The sequence below is a fragment of the Rhinopithecus roxellana genome, chromosome 17 (assembly GCF_007565055.1).
Source record: "Rhinopithecus roxellana isolate Shanxi Qingling chromosome 17, ASM756505v1, whole genome shotgun sequence".
Classification (NCBI taxonomy): domain Eukaryota; kingdom Metazoa; phylum Chordata; class Mammalia; order Primates; family Cercopithecidae; genus Rhinopithecus; species Rhinopithecus roxellana.
The window spans coordinates 67,905,870-67,926,412 of NC_044565.1; the positions used below are offsets into that span (position 1 = coordinate 67,905,870).

The 20,543-nt window shown below is 49.6% G+C and overlaps 1 protein-coding gene and 1 pseudogene across 3 annotated transcripts in view; one reads left to right on the forward strand and one right to left on the reverse strand.

Annotated features, from left to right (window-relative positions):
* KIF3C (kinesin family member 3C) overlaps positions 1-16,707 on the reverse strand; it is a 67,485-nt gene extending 50,778 nt beyond the window's left edge. The window contains exons 1-2 of one of the 2 annotated variants that reach the window (XM_030921670.1): positions 16,679-16,707; positions 3,775-5,873 (exon numbers count right to left, since the gene is read on the reverse strand). In XM_030921670.1, coding sequence (XP_030777530.1) covers positions 3,775-5,319 — 1,545 coding nt within the window. In that variant the 5' untranslated portion in view covers positions 5,320-5,873; positions 16,679-16,707. Of the gene's footprint in view, positions 1-3,774; positions 6,139-16,678 lie in introns of those variants that run through there. The other variant, XM_010383019.2, reaches the window with a different exon arrangement.
* A 3,051-nt stretch (positions 16,708-19,758) lies between these two features.
* On the forward strand, positions 19,759-20,232 carry LOC115894340 (annotated as a pseudogene). The gene has a single exon (XR_004054448.1). The product of XR_004054448.1 is annotated as a cytochrome b-c1 complex subunit 6, mitochondrial pseudogene (transcript).
* Positions 20,233-20,543: the final 311 nt, after the last annotated feature.

The window sequence follows — 20,543 nt, forward strand, 5'->3', positions numbered from 1 at the left end:
CTGTCTCTACAAAAAATACAAAACATTAGCTGGGCATGGTGGTGGGCACCTAATCCCAGCTACTAGGGAGGGTGAGGCAGGAGAATTGCTTGCATCTGGGAGGCAGAGGTTGCAGTGAGCCGAGATCATGCCATTGCACTCCAGCCTGAGCAACAAGAACGAAACTCTATCTCAAAAAAAAGTTAATTTCAAAATTAAAGCAGTCATTTAAAAATTGTCTTGCATGATTACATTTGAGTAAAGTGGGCCTTCTCCCAACCAATCTACATGTGTTCACCTGTCCTCACTGCAGTATGGACACTGAGCACAAACATCTGGGTTTTCACTGCGCAGTACCAAATATTCAAGGTTTTCACTGTGCATTGTGGGCCTGTGATGTTACCTATGCCTCCTACCTCACAGGCCTAGTATGTTATCAAGTCCCCACCAGCATTCCCCGCCCACACCCTCCCTCCCCTAGACACTACATAAGTATAAATTGCTAATGATTACTGATAAACAGGGCGCTGATCACAATCACAAACTCTCACATATTTGCACACCCGAACATCCCCTAAGGCCCACAGTAAACATGAAAGGAGATTCCAAGGAGATAGGCATGGTGTTTGTGCACAGTGAGGGGAGAACAAAGAGAACAGGGAGCCTGGGAGGTGGCAGGCAGGGAGAGCTGGCGAGACAGACTATGAGATGAGTCAGAGAGAGTGAATGAGGGCACTGGGTCGCATCAACTACCGCTTAGCTGCCCCCAGAGGGTGGCATGAACTGGAAGAAGGGAATGGGAGCTGGTGGGGGAAGAAGTGGAGTTGATGCCATAACTCAGAAAGTGGTGACAGGAGTGAGCTGCAGATGGGAAGCCTGCCTTGTGAAATCTCCTAGACCTCTCCTGCTTGGCTCTGCTCCCAGCAGCTGCAGGGTTATGGCAAGGCAGCCGGGATGGCAGGGTAAAGAAGAAGTCAAACTAACAACAAAGATGTCTGTCCTGGAGATCACTGGACCCCAGCTTGGTGGACAGAAGCCACCCCGTGGCTGCTAATGCCCTCCATGTATTTGGTGCTTTCAACTTATTTCAGATGCCCTCATGCTAATGATCTCATTTAATCCTCGGCACAACCCTGGGGAATAGGCAGGACTGGGATTGGTATATCTCTAACATGCTCCTCCCCTCTTTACCCTGTAGATTCCTCAAGAACCCTCAATCATTCCACCAGCCTAGAAACATCCAACACCGGCCCAGGTGGTGTCTTGGGGCTATGGGGAACTTGGGTCCTCTGTCTAGGTTCCATTCTGGGTTGCTGGCTGCTGACTGTCCTAGGCTGAGTGTGATGAGACGTCACAGGATATGGAATCATTCCTGTCGTGGAATTTCCCAGGCACTCCTCCCCCTTTGCTTCCATCCGAACACCTGGTACATAATGACTGTTTCATCCATTCCCCAGGAAGCAAGGTCAGGCTTCTCCTCCTCATTAGGTGAATGGAAGCCCGAGGGCTGGAGAGGCAAAGGCCGTTGCCCTGAGTCACACAGTGAGCAAACATGGAGGAATCTGAGACGCCTTGGAAAGAGCACAGGGCTGGGGGCATCAGAAGACCCGGGTTCCAGTCCTGGCTCTGCTGCCTATCACCCAGGGTCACGAGCTGATAAGACACTCACTCCACCTCCCCAGCCTTAGTTTTCATAACTGTTGAATGGAAATAATAGTACCCACCCCTTGGGGTTGTTGGGAGGATTGAATGAGATTAAGATGTCAAAGTGTTGTATAAAAATGAATTACTCTGATTATCAACTAGCACAGGTAACATTAGGACTCAAGCAATGGAAAGAGGCTGGGCTCTTCCATATATAAAGGAGCTAGGCTCTCCTCAACTCACCTGTGTGGCCCTGGGCAAGTCCAGACCTCAGTTTTCCAAAGCTCCTGCCAACTCTAAGACTGTGATATTTTGTGGGCTACACCTCTGGTGCAAGAATTCTGGTGTTGGCCGCCCTGATCTCTTGGCCGTTCTATCATCTGTGCCCCACACTGCCTTAGATCCAAGGATCTCACTGAGGGAAACCGGTCAGTTCCCAACAATGGAAACCTTCACCCCATCCCCTCAAGCAGCCAAAGTGTGTTACTGCATTTTCCTCCCTTCTTAGCCTTTGTTACCTCCCAGCTTTCAGGGATTTCTTAGCAAAATCAATGGCAGACTGACCAGGTAAGCAAACATGGGATTCCCTCCCTCCTAGGGAGGGCTCAATCTAACGGCCCTGCCTCTAATATCTTGCTTCTCTCAGGATGTCCCTAAAGGTTCCAGGCCCCTGATCCTTTCCTTGAGGAAACAGCTCAGCATAACTCCTGCTGGGCTCAAAGAAGTGAATTAAATATTAAATATGTAAGGCCAGAGCCCCTGCTGCAGTCACGCATTCCCAAAACAGACAATGGCATACAGCTCATCTGTCACTGTCTCAGTGGCTGTAGGCTGGGGCCCCCTGCTCCCCAGCCCACATTCCTGAGAAGGAATAAGAAATGACAACGTTTTGCTCTTCCCAGCAAGCTCATGGTTTCCTGTGTCCTTCCTTCAACCCCTAGTGTTGAAGGCTCCAGGGGCCTGGAAATGCCTGGAACATTGAGTTGTGGCATCCCAGCAATGAAATTTAATAGGTCTATGACTGGACAGGCAGGGGCCTCTGTAGTTAGCCCCATCAGGCCCTGGAAGGTCCTGGGGGGTAGGAAACAGCTCAGGAAGGATGCTGAGGTTCTGACATCTCTCAGGCTTATGGGGAATTGGATATTAACTGTGATGAGGCCTCGGGGTGGGGGTTGGTTGGTTTGCTGCTCAGATTAATATAGGCCATAGAATTGTCAGATAGGTAGAGCCTCAGAGATCACCCAGGCCAACGCTCTATTTTACAGAAAGGTAAACTGAGACCTGAGAAAAGCAACTTACAATGAGTCACTCAATGAGCTGTAAAATAGCTAGGCCAGTCTCTTGCTCTCTGGTATAGAGTTTGGTGCTTTTTCCACCCTACCTCCTACATAACCTCCAAATCGCCTTCCTAATGATAGCAAGCAATGGCCCCTGCACTATAAGCCCCAGGGGACCATTTTCCCAGGGAGCAGAATCTGTTCATGGTCCCACTTTGCCCAGCTAAGAACTGAAACAGCATGAGGTCCATGGGCTCAGCTCTGCCACTTCATAGGATGGAACCTTGGTCATGTCACTTCTCTGAGCTTTAATTCCTCACCTCTGAAATGGGGATTTCAGAACTGTGACCCTGGATGGCCAAAGGATCAAATGAGATCGTGTATGGATCATGTATGTGGAGCATTTTGTAAACTGAAGTACTAACCAAATGGTATTATTAAAACGATTTGAGGTTTGAAGATGCTGCAGAGGGAGGAAGCCTCAGGGGAGGAGGCTGTGAAGGAATGAGAATCCACATTCACGAGAGGCTGCCTGGCCATCCCACAGACCTGACTGATCCTGAGGCCACCGGCAGGAAATGACCGCAGCAGGTCAGACCACCCCAAGCTCACTGGCTTGAGAGACCGCCTGTCTGCTTTGCTTCATGTGTGTGTGCACGCGCATGTGTGTGTGTGTGCCTGTGCATGTGCCCGGCAGTCCGGTATCAGAGCAATTTGCCTGGCTGCTCTGGGGGCACATTTGGCAGGAGAGCAGTGTGTGGTGCTGAGGGAGGACCTCCGCTTCAGGCCAGGTCACAGACTCTCAAAGAAGAACCTCCCTGCCAGGATCCCCTGCGGGGACTTCTCAAGTGCCCGGCTCTTCTGGGGCCCTTACCTTGTACTTGGCCGCAAGCAGCTCTGTGGCCTGCTGTTCCCGCCGCAGGTCCTCCAGCATCTTCTCCTTCTCCTCCAGCAGCTTCTGCTTCTCCTCGCTCACCAGGCTGCGGTCATCCTGGATGGCTGCCTTCTCCTCCTCCAGCCGCTCCTTCTGTTCCTGCAGGTAATTCTCCATGTTCTTCTCCAAGGCTGACTCCAGGATGGGCTGGGGCGGGCGGTTGTTGTTGATGTTGTCATCCTCCTCTTCTGCCACCCAGGCCTCAATCACCGGGCCCTCAGGGTACCCAGGCGGGGCAGACACAGCCTTCTTCCTGCGGCTGCTCTTCCTCCGGGGCCGCTTCCCCAGCATCCCCCTCTTCTCCAGCTGGGCTTTCAGGCGGGCAATCTCCTCTTGGAATTCCCGCAGCAGCGTGTCCTTCGGGTCCTCATTCACCCGGGGCTTGTTCTTGATGTTCTTGGCTCGGTTGGCAAAGCGCAGGGTGGAGAGGCTCTCATCGTAGCTGTGAGAAGCTGGCCCCAGTGTGGCTACCATGATGGTCTTGGCATTTCCCCCTAGGGAGTCCTGGAGCAGCCGGGTCAGCTTGGAGTCCCGGTAGGGAATGTGGGTGCTCCTGTTGCCTGCCAGGGCAGCAATCACGTTGCCCAGGGCAGATAATGAGAGGTTGATTTTGGAGGCTTCCTTAGGCCTCTCTCCACTACCACCGCCACCACTGCCTCCACCGCCACCACTGCCACCCAAGGATGGTGTGGCTGCCCCTCCCGCTGTGTTGGGGCCTGCCTTGTTCTGCCTCTCACTGCCAGCCAGGTCCACTAGGTTGAGCTTGCCCACTCGGATGTGGTCCTGGCCATCAGAGCCACGCTCGCTGCACTCCACAGTGATGATAAAGATGGCATGGGAGCGGGAGCTGACCTCATTCATGTGGGTGCTGCCCACAGCCCGGGTCTGGTTCCCCAGGTTCATCACATGCTCAATCTCCTTGACATTCTTGGTGACGAAGGAGGAGAGGTCCTTGATGTAGACGCCCGTCTCAGGGTTCTCTTTCAGCTCTAGCCTCTTGCCCGGCTCCTTGGAGAGCAGGTCTCGAATCTCTTCCTGGTAGATCTCCAAATAGGAGGCCCGGACCAGGTACTGTTGGTTCTGGGAGCGGGAGATGTGGGTGAAGATGTGCTCAAAGGCGTTCGGGATGACCCCGCGCAGCTCGGGCTCCACCCAGGTCCCCTGCATGGTATAGGTCTTGCCAGTGCCCGTCTGGCCATAGGCAAACACCGTGCCATTGAAACCCTGGAGCACGGAGTCTATCAGGGGCCTCACGGTTTCATCATACAGGTCGGCCTGCTTGGAGCTGGCATCATACACAGCGTCAAAGGTGAAGGTCTTGGGCAGCTCCCCCGGGGCAGCGCGGGGGTTCCGCAGGGTCACCTGGCCCAGTTTCACGTCCATGGTAAGGATCTGCTCGTGACCAGCAGCCTCCTCCTTCCTGCTGAGGGGGCGGCACCGGGCCACCACCTTGAGGGCCTCGCTGGCCTTGGTCTTACTGGCCATCTTGCTGCTCTGACCTTCCTGCCCCCGAGCCCCTCCGCAGCCTGGGCGGTCCTGCTGTCCTGCTCGCTAGGTCGGGATCAGCGGGGCCGGCCCAGTCCCCAGGCGCCGCTCTTCAATCCGCATGCAGCCTCCTAGGGTGGGGACGCTGGGAGGTGGCCCCAACGCTGCTGCAGTCCGGGCCTCCACCGCTCTCCGGTCCTCTCTGCACCGGCTGGGAGGTGAATTAGGCAGAATCGCCCAGCCGCCGCGGAAGGAGCGCCTGCCGAGCAGCCGTGCCCGGAGCCCGCCCCATGCCGGAGCAGAGGGAGCGCTGCCGTAAACAGCTTCGGCAACAATGAGATAAAGAGGAAAATGGGATGGGGGTGGGCAGGGAGCTGTCTTCTCCTCCTTCCTCTAGGGATCCATAGCGTGGGCTGCCGATCGTGGGCGGCCGGGGGTCCCAGGCCTCCCGAGGGCAGAGGCTCACCTGGAGTCCTCCCCGCAAGCTGGGGGATCATTCATTGCAGCCAGCGCGGCTGCTGCTGCCTCTGCCTCCGCCTTCCCCGCCGCCGCCACTGGAGAATGAGAGAGAAAAACAGAAGGGGATGGGGCGGAGCAGCGGCGGCAAGAGTGATGTTGCCGCTGCGCTGCGGCCCCAGCTAAGCCTCCCGGCTGGGGTGGGGCAGGGGGCGGGGCCGCGGGGCGGGAGGCGCGAGCCGGGAGCGGCCCGGGTGCTGGGCACAGGGGCGCATCGCCGTGTCTGCACCCCCGCCGACCGCTCTGGGATGACAGGCTCCGGTGCCGACCCAGGTCCTGCGCCCACCAGTCGGGTGCAGCGCAGCCACCGCCCGTCGTCACCCCACCGAGCCCGAGCATGCCGGGAATTGTAGTCCCGCCTTTGTTAACCGGGTTCTGGCAGGTTGCTAATGCCTTTCCCGGTCCCCCAGTCCGGGAGGCGCCTCCCTCATCGGCATGCCACCCCTTGAGTGACTGCTGAGCTTGCACCACCCACGCCTGGTCCCTCCGAGCCACCATCCTCGGACACCCCCCTGCTCCTGCCTTTCTGCCTGCAAGTGGGTGCGCGTCACCCCTCCCCGTCAGGGTGTCGCCAGGCCTCCTGGAACCGAACTCCTAAATGCTCCTTGACTCTGTCCTTTCCTCCCCCTGTCCCGGTCTACTTCTGGCCTTCCTCTTCTCTCTGCTGGAGCCGCCTTCCAGCTTATTCTCTCGCCCCTCAAGTCCGCACAGGCACCCGGGGCCCCCTCGCTCCTCCTCCACCGCCTTCCTTGTGTGAAAGCCTCTCCATCTTCCGACTTCGCAACCTCACCTCTACTACTCCTCTATAGAAAAATCTGTGTTCCAGACAGCCATTTCTTCAGTTAGCCAGCGCCTGCTGAATCCCAGGCCCCATTCTAGGATCTGGGTTCTTCCTGTCCTCAAGGAGTGCACATTCCCGGAACCGTGTTTTGTTTAACTTGCTTTGCTGTGCAGCATCTTTGTGCTTTTGCCCAGAGGCCTTGTCACCCTTCGGCACTTAGTGCCCTGCCACTTGGGCAGTTTAAGCACCTCCTCCTCCACGAAGCCTTCCCTTAGCAAAATTTTTTTTTTCTATAGTGAAAGAGGCACAGAATTTACCTAAAACAAAACCTGGATTTGAAGTTCCAGTTCTGATGGCCATCCAACGGAGTGGCTTTGAGCAATCACTCCCCTTGTTCCAGCCTTAGTTTCCTCATTTACTTTTTAAAAAAATCAAGGCAGGAAAGATATAATTAACAACTACTTCATGGAGTGGTTGGGAGGCTCAAATGAAATAATGACTCATGAAGTGCTGTACCATGAGAAGTCCTTCCCCGGGCTTGGATTGCCTGACAGCTCCTGCTTCCTTGAGTATCCTGGATAGACCATGTCTGTGCTTAGTGTTCCTCTATGGGAGTCTTAATCTTTTTTTGTTGTTGTTGTTTTTCCTGTAGGATACACATCAAGTGTAGTTCCACAAGGCCAAGGACCAAGGCAGAGTCCTATCCATGGTCCACTCTGCAGAGAGCAGTTGAGTCTGTGAACTGAGCTCAAGCTCTCTTTACTCTCCGTATAAGATCCAGATTGAGAGGTGCTGTTATCTGAAATCTGGAGACCCTTCTTTACAGAGATACCAGAAGAGTCTTTCCACAAAACATTTCCAAGCATGTTATCCTCTAGAGGACCCAATTGTTTAGTGTTCCAACTCAACAAAATTTACCTCCTTAACTCTTCCCCATCCCAGGACTTGAGTGTGAGCTGGACTAGAGGCTTGAGACTTAGCTGAGAGCTTGCCCACTTCTGAACTTCCCTGGCCTCCCTCCACCCTTTCCTTGATTAAGCTCCACTGCTTATGATTAACTTGGCTTTTGGACCAATTACTGGGTGGAGTTTTGGCTCTGTAGACTAACCCCTCTTGACTCTCACAACATGATTTCTGGATGGAGCCTTTAGTTATCCAGCTATTTTCTGGTTGCATTCAGTTTTGGGCTTTAAATACCCTTTCTCTGCTTAAGCTAATGCATCTGACACTGCGGCGCTGGATAAAAGTGATCTCACTCTGTTCTCCCCACTTGATGTCACCACCTGGCAGGGGACGTACCCAGATCCGCTTGTGTGAGTGGGAGATTGAAATCCTATTGCTTACAAGATATGTGATCCTAGGCCGGGCACGGTGGCTCACGCCTATAATCCCAGCACTTTGGAAGGCCAAGGCAGACAGATCATGAGGTCAAGAGATCGAGACCATCTTGGCCAACATCATGAAACCTCATCTGTACTAAAAATACAAAAATTCGCTGGGCATGGTGGTGCATGCCTGTAGTCCCAGCTACTCCGGAGGCTGAGACAGGAGAACCACTTGAACCCAGGAGGCCGAGATTGCAGTGAGGCAAGATAGCACCACTGCACTCCAGCCTGGTGACAAAGCAAGACTCTGTCTCAAAAAAAAAGATGGGCCGGGCGCAGTGGCTCATGCCTATAATCCCAGCACTTTGGGAGACCGAGGTGGGCAGATCATGAGGTCAAGAGATCGAGACCATCTTGGCCAATATCATGAAACCTCATCTCTACTAATAATACAAAAATTAACTGGGCATGGTGGTTCATGCCTGTAATCCCAGCTACTCAGGAGGCTGAGACAGGAGAATGGCATGAACCCGGGAGGCTGAACTTGCAGTGAGGCGAGACGGCGCCACTGCACTCCAGCCTGGCAACAAAGCAAGACTCCATCTCAAAAAAAAAAAAAAAAAAAAAAGATGGGCCGGGCACGGTGGCTTACACCTGTAATTCCAGCACTTTGGGAGGCTGAGGTGGGCAAATCACGAGGTCAGGAGATAGAGACCATCCTGGCTAACACAGTAAAACCCCATCTCTACTAAAAATACAAAAAAATTAGCTGGGTGTGGTGACGTGCGCCTGTAGTCCCAGCTACTTGGGAGGCTGAGGCAGGAGAATGGCATGAACCCAGGAGGCGGAGCTTGCAGTGAGCCAAGATCGAGCCACTGCACTCCAGCCTGGGCGACAGAGCGAGACTCCGTCTCAAAAAAAAAAAAAAAAAAAAAAGATGTGTGATCCTCGGTAAATTATTTAACTTCTCTGAACAGCTATTTCTTCGGTGGAATAAATGAGGATAAGAATGCTTACATTGGCCAGGTGTGGTGGCTCAAGCTGTAATCCCAGTTATTCAGGAGGCTGCGGTAGGAGTATCACTTAAGCCCACAAGCTCAGGGCTGCAGTGAGCAATGATTGTACCACTGCACTCTAGCCTAGGTAACAAAGTGAGAACCTGTCTCTGAAGAAAAAAAGAACGCTTACCTTACACACCCGGATTAAGTGAGATAATGTATGCAAAAACTCCTACGACATAGGAGGCACTCCAGAAATAGCAGTTTTCTTTTCTTTTGTCCTTTGCATTCAAGGCTGTTCACTTCAGCATCTCCATTTTCACCACTGTCTTCATTTTTCCTTCCTCTTACACGCTCAAGTCTCCAGCCACTCTGATTAGCTTAAGTCCCCAAACACACCCCACTTTTTCGTGTCTCCTTGTCTTTGCTCATGCTGCTCCTCTGCCCAAAATGTCCTAACTTTGTTTTTATTTCAGTTGATTTATTTGAGAAGGGGTCTCACTCTGTCACTGAGGCTGGAGTGCAGTGGTATGATTATGGCTCACTGCAGCTTCAAACTCCTGAGCTCAAGCGACCCTCCTGCCTCAGCGCCCTAAATAGCTGGGACTACAGGAGTATGCCACCACACCTGGATAATTTAAAACAATATTTTTTTAGGCCGGGCACGGTGACTCACACCTGTAATCCCAGCACTTTGGAAGGCCAAGGCAGGCAGATCACGAAGTCAGGAGTTCAAGACCAGCCTGACCAACATAATGAAACCCTGTCTCTACTAAAAATACAAAAAATTAGCCAGGCATGGTGGTGGGCACCTGTAATCCCAGATACTTGGGAGGCTGATGCAGGAGAACCCCTTGAACCCGGGAGGTGGAAGTTGCAGTGAGCCGAGATCGCGCCAGCCTGGGTGACAGCGCAAGACTCCATCTCAAAACAAAACAAAACAAAACAAACAATACTTTTTTTTTTTTTTTTTTTTTTTTTTTTGAGACGGAGTCTCGCTCTGTCGCCCAGGCTGGAGTGCAGTGGCCGGATCTCAGCTCACTGCAAGCTCCGCCTCCCGGGTTTACACCATTCTCCTGCCTCAGCCTCCCAAGTAGCTGGGACTACAGGTGCCCACCAACTCACCCGGCTAGTTTTTTGTATTTTTTAGTAGAGACGGGGTTTTGCCGTGTTAGCTAGGTTGGTCTCGATCTCCTGACCTCGCGATCCACCCGTCTCAGCCTCCCAAAGTGCTGGGGTTACAGGCTTGAGCCACCACGCCCGGCCAAAACAAACAATACTTTTTAAAATTAGTCAGGTCTCACTATGTTGCTGAGGTTGGCCTCAAATCCCTGGACTCAAGTGATTCTCCCACCTTGGTCTCCCAAAGTGCTGGGATTACAGACATGAGCCACTGCACTCAGTCTTCCTAACTTTGTCTATTTCTGTCTACATAGCCTCAGCTTCTACTCATTCCACTGCTCAATCTCATATGGCTGACCTAGTGCGGTGGTTCACACTGTAATCCCAGAACTTCGGGAGGCCGACATGGAAAGAATATTTGAGGCCAGGTGTTCTAGACCAGCCCAATCTCAATTAAAAATAACAAACTTAAATGGCTTCTCCTCCCACTACGCCATAGAGACCTCTCTTACCAAGGACATCAGTGAGTTCCAGTTCCACCCTCTAGTGTCATTATAGCTTATGGCTTCCATTATTGTCTATATAGTTCCTAGATTTGTATCTCTAGTCCAGACCTCTCTTCTGAGTTCTAAACCTCTATATCCGACTCTGTAATGGCTGTCCAGGTACCTGAAATTCTACTTGTTCACACTGAACTCATTATTCTCCCCTGCAAAAATATTACCTAGCTCTGTAAATAACACTTCCTTCACTCTCAGTGTATCCATTGGAATATGAAATTCTGCCAACTCAACTTCCTGCATATTTCTCAGATTTATCCATTTATTTTCTACTTCCATAGTGGCTATCATGACTAAGCCATCATATTCTCTGGTCTGACCTCCCACAGTAGCCACCAATCTGGCCTCTCTGAATGGGGAGATTCAGAGTGTGCTCCTACCCCTATGTATTCATTATTTATTTATTTTGAGATGGAGTCTCGCTCTGTCGCTCAGGCTGGGGTGCAGTGGGTGATCTCGGCTGCAAGCTCCGCCTCCCGGGTTCATGCCATTCTCCTGCCTCAGCCTCCCAAGTAGCTGGGACTACAGGCGCCCACCACCACACCTGGCTAATTTTTTTTTTTTTTTTTTGTATTTTTAGTAGAGATGGGGTTTCACCATGTTAGCCAGGATGATCTCGATCTTCTGTCCTCCTGATCCACCCACCTCAGCCTCCCAAAGTGCTGGGATTACAGGCGTGAGCCACCACACCCAGCCACCCCTATGTAGTCATTCTTTAGAAAGTAATATTTTTGATCGGGTGCGGTGGCTCGCACCTATAATCCCAACACTCTGGGAGGCTGAGGTGGGCGGATCACCTGAGGTCAGGAGTTCAAGACCAGCCTGGCTGATGTGGTGAAACCCCATCTCTACTAAAAATACAAAATTAACCTCGTCTCTATTAAAAATACAAAAATTAGCGCACGCCTGTAATCCCAGCTACTCAGGAGGCTGAGGCAGGAGAATCACTTGAACCTAGGAGGTGGAGGTTGCAATGAACTGAGATCGCGCCATTGTACTCCAGACTGAGTGACAAAAGTGAAATTCTGTCTCAAAAAAACAAACAAACAAACAAACAAAAAAGTAATCTTTTAAAAACATCTGTCTGGCCAGGCACAGTGGCTCATGCCTGTAATCCCAGAACTTTGGGAGGCCAAGGCAGAAAAATGGCTTGAGGCCAAGAGTTCAAGTCCAACCTGGGCAACATAGTAAGACCCTATCTCTAAAAATATATACACTTTTAAAAAGCTAGATGTGGTGGTGCGTACTTGTAGTCCTAGCTACTTGGGAGGCTGAGGTGGGAGGACCCCTAGAGCCCAGGAATTCAGGGGTGCAGTGAACCATGATCACACCACTGCACTCTAGCCTGGGTGACAGAGCAACACCCTGTCTCTAAAATAAATAAATAAATAAGTGTAAAAATCAGCCGGGCGCTATGGTTCATGCCTGCAATCCCAGCACTTTGGGAGACCAAGGCAGGTGGATCACCTGAGGTCAGGAGTTCAAGACCAGCATGGCCAACATGGTGAAACCCCATCTCTACTAAAAATACAAAAAATTAGCCAGGTGTGGTGGCACAGGCCTGTAATCCCAGCTACTTGGGAGGCTGAGGCAGGAAAATCACTTGAACCCGGGAGGCAGATGTTGCAATGAGCCGGGATCACACCACTGCACTCCAGCCTGGGAGACAAAGCAAAACTCCATCTCAAAAGGAAAGTAAAACTAAAAACACCTATCTGATCATGTCACCCGATGCTTAAAAAGCTTCCAAGCCAAGCGCGGTGGCTCACGCCTGTAATCCTAGCACTTTGGGAGGCCAAGGCTGTGGGATCATGAGGTCAGGAGATCGAGACCATCCTGGCCAACATAGTGAAACCCCATTTCTACTAAAAACACAAAAATTAGTTAGGCGTGGTGGTGCATTCCTGTAGCCTCAACTACTCGGGAGGCTGAGGCATGAGAATCACTTGAACCCGGGAGGCAGAGGTTGCAGTAAGCCGAGATCATGCCACTGCCCTCCAGCCTGGGTGACAGAGCAAGACTCCATCAAAAAAAAAAAAAAAAAGCTTCCAATGCTTCTCATTGATTTTTTTTTTTTTTTTGAGACATATATGTAGTTACAATGACCTTCTTCAGCTCCCTTCCAACTTCCTGTCACAGGGCCTTTACACATTGTGTCTCTGCTTCTAGAATATTTATCCTCACCATCTCTGCCTAGATACCTCCTCTTCATCCTTCGGATTTCAGCTTGAATGTCCCTCCCTAAGGATACTTTTCTTGATTTATCAACCTAGGTTATGTCCCTCTGTAATAGGTTCTCAACCTTCCCTGTACTTTCCTTCACAGAAATTAGTACAAATGTAATTAAATCATAATTTGTCCACCTCCCCTGGTCTGTTAAGTCATGACATGTCTGCTTTATTCATTTTTGTGATCACAATGACTAGTGCAGCTTCCGGCACATAGTATGTGCTCAGTAAATATTTTTTCAAATAAATAAAGTCCCATATGAGCATCATCTCCTCTGGGAAGATTTATTTGACTCCCCTGACTCTACCAGAATTATTTTTCCTTTTGGCCAGGTGTGATGGCTCATGCCTGTAATCCCAGCACTTTGGGAGGTTGAGGACAGTGGATCACTTAAGCACTGAAGTCCAAGACCAGCCTGAGAAACATACTGAAACTCCCATCTTTTAAAAAAAAATTAATTAATTTGTAAAAAAGAAAAAAAAAAGTTCCTCTCTTCATGATGTTATAGCTCTCTGTTTAGCTAGACTCCTAGTACTCATCACAGTTTGACTTGTACTGTGGCTAACTGAGTCTGTCTCTCTCACCATAAAGTGTTGAAGATAAGAGCCATGGTTTTTGTCTTTGTGTCTCCTTTTCCCATACCCAACACAGTTCTGGCTACAATTAAGGTAGTTAATATTTGCCTCAGGGCGGTGGCTCATGCCTGTAACCTCAGCACTTTGGGAGGCGGGGGCCAGTGGATTGCTTGAGCTCAGGAGTTTGAGATCAGCCTGACCAACATGCCAAAACCTCAACTCTACAAAAAATACAAAAGCTAGTCAGGTGTGGTGGCGCATGCCTGTAGTCCCAGCTACTCAGGAAGCTGAGGTGGGAGGATGGTTTGAGCCCAGGAGGCAGAAGTTGCAGTGAGCCAAGATCACATCACTGCACTCTAGCCTGGGCAACAGAGTGAGATCCTATCTAAAAAAAAAAGTATATATATATATATATAGTTAATATTATTAATATAGTTATTATGTAATATTGTTATACAGTTAATATTGGCCATTAAGCAAATGAATGAATGTTTAAAGACCTTCAAGGCAAGAAAAAATAAATAAATAAACAAACAAACAAACAAACAAATAAATAAATAAATAAATTTTTTTTTGAGACGGAGTCTCGTTCTGTCGCCCAGGCTGGAGTGCACTGGCACAATCTCAGCTCACTGCAAGCGCCGCCTCCCGGGTTTACGCCATTTTCCTGCCTCAGCCTCCGGAGTAGCTGGGACTGCAGGCGCCCGCCACCTCACCCGGCTAGTTTTTTGTATTTTTTAGTAGAGACAGGGTTTCACCGTGTTAGGCAGGATGGTCTCGATCTCCTGACCTCGTGATCCGCCTGTCTCGGCCTCCCAAAGTGCTGGGATTACAGGCTTGAGCCACCGCGCCAGGCCAAATAAATAAAATTTTAAAAGGCCTGGGGTGGTGGCTCACGCCTCTAATCCCAGCACTTTGGGAGGCCGAGGTGGGCGGATAACGAGGTCAGGAATTCAAGACCAGCCTGACCAACATGGAGAAACCCTGTCTCTACTAAAAAATACAAAAATTAGCCGGGCGTGGTAGTGGGCGCCTGTAACCCCAGTTACTCGGCAGGCTGAGGCAGGAGAATTGCTCGAACTCGGGAGCGGGAGGTTGCAGTGAGCCGAGATCGCGCGATTGCACTCCAGCCTGGACAGTAAGAGTGAAACTCCGTCTCAAACAAACAAACAAAAAAAAAACCTTCAAGGCGAGAAAATGGAAAGGTGAGACAAAGAAATTACAGCAATAAACCCTTAGATTTGTAGAGTGATTAACAGTTAATAAAATATGGTCACATTTGTTATTCACCTGATCTTCACATAAATCCCAGGAAAGGAGAAAATATTAATATCCTCACATTATAAGGAGGACCCTAAGCTTCAGACTGATTAAGTGACTAGGAAAGGAAACACAGCCAATTGGCACAGTCTGCAGACTCCAAACCTGCAACCCTCCTAGTGTTTCCCCTGTGCCGCGGGGTGAGCTTCCTATGATGGTAAGGTACAGATCAGCTGCTTCCCAGTCCTGGTTTGAATGACAGCTTCATTGAATACAGACCCATCACTGGCTTGGTGGGAGGAAAAAGCTCCTTTGCTGCATTTCCTTTGATAATGAAAGTTCTGGGCAGGGCGCAGTGTCTCATGCCTGTAATTCCTGCATCTTGGGAGGCCAAGGTAGGCAGATTGCTTGAGGTCAGGAGTTCAAGACCAGCCTGGCCCACATGGTAAAACCCTGTCTCTACCAAAAATACCTAAATTAGGCAGGTATGGTGGTATGTGCCTCTAGTCCCAGCTACTGGGGAGGCAGAGGCAGGAGAATTGCTTGAACCTGGGAGGCAGAGGTTGCAGTGAGCTGAGATTGTGCCCCTGCACTCCAGCCTGGGCAGTGGAGCAAGGTTGCATCTCAAAAAAAAAAAAAAAAAAAAAAAAAAAAAAAAGTTATTTTTCCACAGGGGATTCCCGTTCTACCACCTTCTTCCAGTGTGGTCCCAGTGACAGCCACGGTAAGATTATACAAAGAAAACAGAGCTCACTGTTTGCTAACTCTGGGGTCTACAAATATTCAAATACAAGTAATTCAGGTTTGGATATACCCTACAAAAACCAAGTTCTGACCGGGTGTAATGGCTCACACCTGTAATCCTAGTACTTTGGGAGGCTGAGGCAAAAGGATCCCTTGAGCCCAGGAGTTTGAGACCAGCCTGGGCAACAGAGGGAGACCCTGTCTCTTTAAAAAAAACAAAAAAACAAACAAAAACACACACACAAAAAAACAAAAAAAATCCAGCCAGGCGCGGTGGCTCATGCCTGTAATCCCAGCACTTCAGGAGGCTGAGGTGGGTGGTGAATCACCTGAGGTCAGGAGTTCAAGACCACCCCGGCCAACATGGCGAAACCCCGTCTCTACCAATATGGCGAAACCCTGTCTCTACTAAAAAGACAAAAATTACCCGGGCATAGTAGCGCGAGCCTGTAATCCCAGCTACTCGGGAGGCTGAGGCAGGAGAATCACTTGAACCCAGGAGGTGGAGGTTGCAGTGAGCCAAGATTGAGCTACTGCACTCCAGTCCTGGGCGACATCTCAAAAACAAAACCAAAAACAAACAAAAAAAACAAACCAAGTTTGGCCAGCAGAGGGAGACATGACTATGTGACAAAATTACTGGATCACCTCCAATTTCTGGGCTATCAATCATTATGCAATTACCTAACTGTGTGAGTTATTACCTAACTGTAGGAGTCTACCAAATGCGCCCAAGATTGATTTCTCATTGTGCCTCTTTCACCTGCAGCTTCCTGTCTACAATCTCCGCTGTGATTTCTGGTGAACAGGATTTGTCAACCTAAATAAACGGCGCGGTGGCTCAACCCTGTAATCCCAGCACTTTGGGAGGCCGAGACGGGCGGATCACGAGGTCAGGAGATCGAGACCATCCTGGCTAACATGGTGAAACCCCGTCTCTACTAAAAACTACAAAAAACTAGCTGGGCGAGGTGGCGGCGCCTGTAGTCCCAGCTACTCGGGAGGCTGAGGCAGGAGAATGGCGTGAATCCGGGAGGCGGAGCTTGCAGTGAGCTGAGATCCGGCCACAGCACTCCAGCCTGGGTGACAGAGCGAGACTCCGTCTCAAAAAATAATAATAATAATAATAGAAAAATCTGAAAATTAAGACTCTGGATATTATAAAAAGAACAGTTCATAGTTGTTCACCTTTACTGAGAACCTAATGGGTGGGTCACAGATGTTTTATCCAATCTTCACATTCACTTACCTGGTAAGTGGCTGCACTGCAACTTGAGCCTAATTCCTCCCACTCGAAAGCCAGTGTTTTTCCCACCACCCCGTCCTAAGCTCTGAGGCTCAGCCCTCAATCCACCCCTACCTGGTCTAACTCCACCTTCCTCTTTCAACACGCCCTGCCTCCTCAGTAAAGACCTGCGTCCTCCAGATCTAGGGGCCTCTTCCTTTCCTTACCTTCTGTGGCAATTTGTATGATGTGCAATTACCTTCTGCTTTTTTAAATGGTGCTATCCGTCCATCTATGAATATACCCTGTCTCCCCACCTCGATTTCTTCTAATTTGCTATAAGTAAGTTTCTTAATCCAAAAGTAATTTAAGAACATTTTTTTTTTTTTTTGAGACGGAGTCTCGCTCTGTCGCCCAGGCTGGAGTGCAGTGGCCGGATCTCAGCTCACTACAAGCTCCGCCTCCCGGGTTTACGCCATTCTCCTGCCTCAGCCTCCCGAGTAGCTGGGACTACAGGCGCCCGCCACCTCGCCCGGCTAGTTTTTTGTATTTTTTAGTAGAGACGGGGTTTCACAGTGTTAGCCAGGATGGTCTCGATCTCCTGACCTCGTGATCCGCCCGTCTCGGCCTCCCAAAGTGCTGGGATTACAGGCTTGAGCCACCGTGCCCGGCCTAAGAACATTTTAAAAAGATTTTTGACCAAACTATATACAGAATTGTCTCAATTTTGTTTTAAAGCATCATACATGTTGTTGATTCCTCTTCCTCTTACCCTAAATGCAATTCATCAACAAATCCTATTCCGGTTCTGCTTAGAAAATCTGTTGATCCTGATTCCAAAACTCTCCATGCTACCACCACTACCCTCTTAGTCCATGCCGCCTACATCTCTCACCTGGATGCTGCAACAGTATTTTAACAGGAACCCCTGGTTCCACCCTTATCCTCCTACTCTCCCTCTGCGACAGAACAGCCAGAGTCTTCCTTCGGAACTACACATCAAATCATCTTACCTCCTCCTCTCCATCCTCCAATGACATCTCATCACTCTCAGAATGACATCCAGGCTGGGCACACTGGCTCACGCCTGTAATCATAGAACTTTGGGAGGCTGAGGTGGGCGGATCACCTGAGGTTAGGAGTTCAAGATCAGCTTGGCCAACATGGCAAAACCCCGTCTCTATTACAAATACAAAAAATTAGCCGGGCGTGGTGGTGCACGCCTATAATCCCAGCTACTTGGGAGGCTGAAGCAGGAGAATCACTTGAACCTGGGAGATGGAGGTTACAGTGAGCCGAGATCGTGCCACTGCACTCCAGCCTGGGAGATGGAGAGAGACTCCATCTCAAAAAAAAAAAAAGAATGAAATCCAAAGTCCTTGTTGGGGCACATATACCGTACTCGATCAAGCTCCTGGCACTTCTCCTGTGTCATGTGTTCCTAATCCCCCCTCCCCTCACTCTGATCCAACAACACTGGCCTCCTTGTTCCTCAGTCCTGCCAAGCACCTTCCAGCTTAAGGGCCTGCGCACTCGCTCTTTCCTCTGCCTGCAAGCTGTCTCTCCCAGCGCCTCACCCGGCTTCCCTCCCTCCTGTCATTCTCTTGTATTTGCAAATGTCATCTCCTCAGAGAAGCTTTTTTGTCCATGCTTCCTAAAATACTTCTTTGTCACTCCCTATATCCTCACTCTGTTTTGTTTTTCTTCACAGCACTTACCACAATATGACATTCTAGATATTTCTTGATCTGTTTATGTTTTCTTCTTCCCATTAATGTGCAATGAGATAATTTCTCCCAGTGCCTAGAAATATGACTGGTTCAGGCTGGGCACAGTGGCTCATGCCTGTAATCCCAACACTTTGGGAGGCTGAGGCAGGCAGATCATGAGGACAAGAGATCGAGACCATCCTGGCCAACATGGTGAAATCCCGTCTCTACTAAAAATACAAAACTTAGCTGGGCGTGTTGGCGTGCGCCTGCAGTCCAAGCTATTCGGGAGGCTGAGGCAGAAGAATCGCTTGAACCCGGAAAGCGGAGGTTGCACTGAGTCGAGACGTGGCTCCATTGCACTCCAGCCTGGGTGACAGAGCGAAACTCCATCTTGGAAAAAAAAAAGAAAAAAGAAAAGAAATATGCCTGAAAAATGATAAGCCCCCAGGAGATATTTGCTTAATGAATAAATGGTGAATTAAGCTGTTAATAGTTTTCACAACCATCTTTTTTTCTTTTCGTTTTTTTTGGGGGGTTTTGTTTGTTTGGTGGTGGTGGGTTTTTTTGTGTTGTTTTGTTTTTTTGAGACAGGGTCTCACTCTGTCACCTAGACTAGAGTGCAGTGGTGCAACCACGCCTCACTGCAGCCTCCACCTCCTGGGCTCAGGTGGTCCCCCTACCTCAGCCTCCCAAGTAGCTGGGACTACAACGCCACTGCACGTGGCTGATTTTTTTTATTTTTTGTAGAGATGGGGTTTCACTATGTTGCTCAGGTTGATCTCAAACTCTTGGACTCAAGCGATTTGCCGTCCTCGGCCTCTCAAAGTGTTGGGATTACAGGTATGAACCACCGTGCCCAGTCACAACCATCATTTTGAATGGTTGCTTAACTTAATGTAATTTTTTTTTTTTTTTTTTGAGATGGAGTTTCACTCTTGTTGCCCAGGCTGGAGTGCAATGGCACGATCTCGGCTCACCACAACTTCCGCCTCGTGGGTTCAAGCGATTCTCCTGCCTCAGCCTCTCTAGTAGCTGGGATTACAGGCATGTGCCACCACGCCTGACTAATTTTGTATTTTTAGTAGAGATGGGGTTTCTCCATGTTGGTCAGGCTGGTCTCGAATTCCTGACCTCAGGTGATCCACCCGCCTCAGCCTCCCTGAGTGCTGGGATTACAGGTGTAAGCCACTGGCCTTAGTAAATTATTTTGTATCGTGAAATATTGGGTTGAATCACATGAATTCTCATTTTGTAGGTTAATAATGACTGTATGTTGACTTCCATCCAGATCACTGGATATCTGCTAAGTGAACCTTACAGGTCATTCTAGATGCTGAAGTGGATTACGTGCCACTGTTGCTGCTCGTGTTGAATCCAGAACTGTAACCAGACATGGGACTGGAGGACGAGTGAAAGATGCTGACCGAGTGTAGAGATACTAAGGAGGAGGAAGAAGAAGAGGAGGAATTAGTGTTTCTACATCAGGATCCCCTAACAACAGTGAGAGAGCAATGCGAGCAGTTGGAGAAATGTGTAAAGGCCCAGGAGCGGCTGGACCTCTGTGATGAGCATGTATGCTCTCAATCACATACAGAAGAGGATTGCACGGGGGAGCTCTTTGACTTTTTGCATGCAAGGGACCATTGTGTGGCCCACAAACTCTTTAACAACTTGAAATAAATATGTGGACTTACCCCAGCCTTCATCACCTGGGCATCAGGATATTTCCTTATGGTTTTGGATATGCCATTTGTTTCTTATTTGTGTAACTGTAAGTTCACATGAACCTCATGGATTTTGGCTTAGTCTGGTAGCTTCTATGTAACTCGTCTTAATAAAGTTATTTCATCTTAATAAAGTTCTGTGATCTGCGATCTGCAAAAAAAAAAAAAAAAATGACTGCATATTGGCAATTACACATAGTTTAATCAAATAAAACACATTCAGAAAGGTGCATGGTACATAAACACATGGCTTAAAAATTATTATTATTTGAGATGGAGTTTCACTTTTGCTGCCCAGGCTGGAATGCAATGGCTCGATCTCAGCTCACTGCAACCTCTACCTCCCTAGTTCAAGTGATTCTCCTGCCTCAGTCTCCCAAGTGGCTGGGATTACAGGTGTGCACCACCACGCTCAGTTAATTTTGTATTTTCAGTAGAAACGGGGTTTCACCA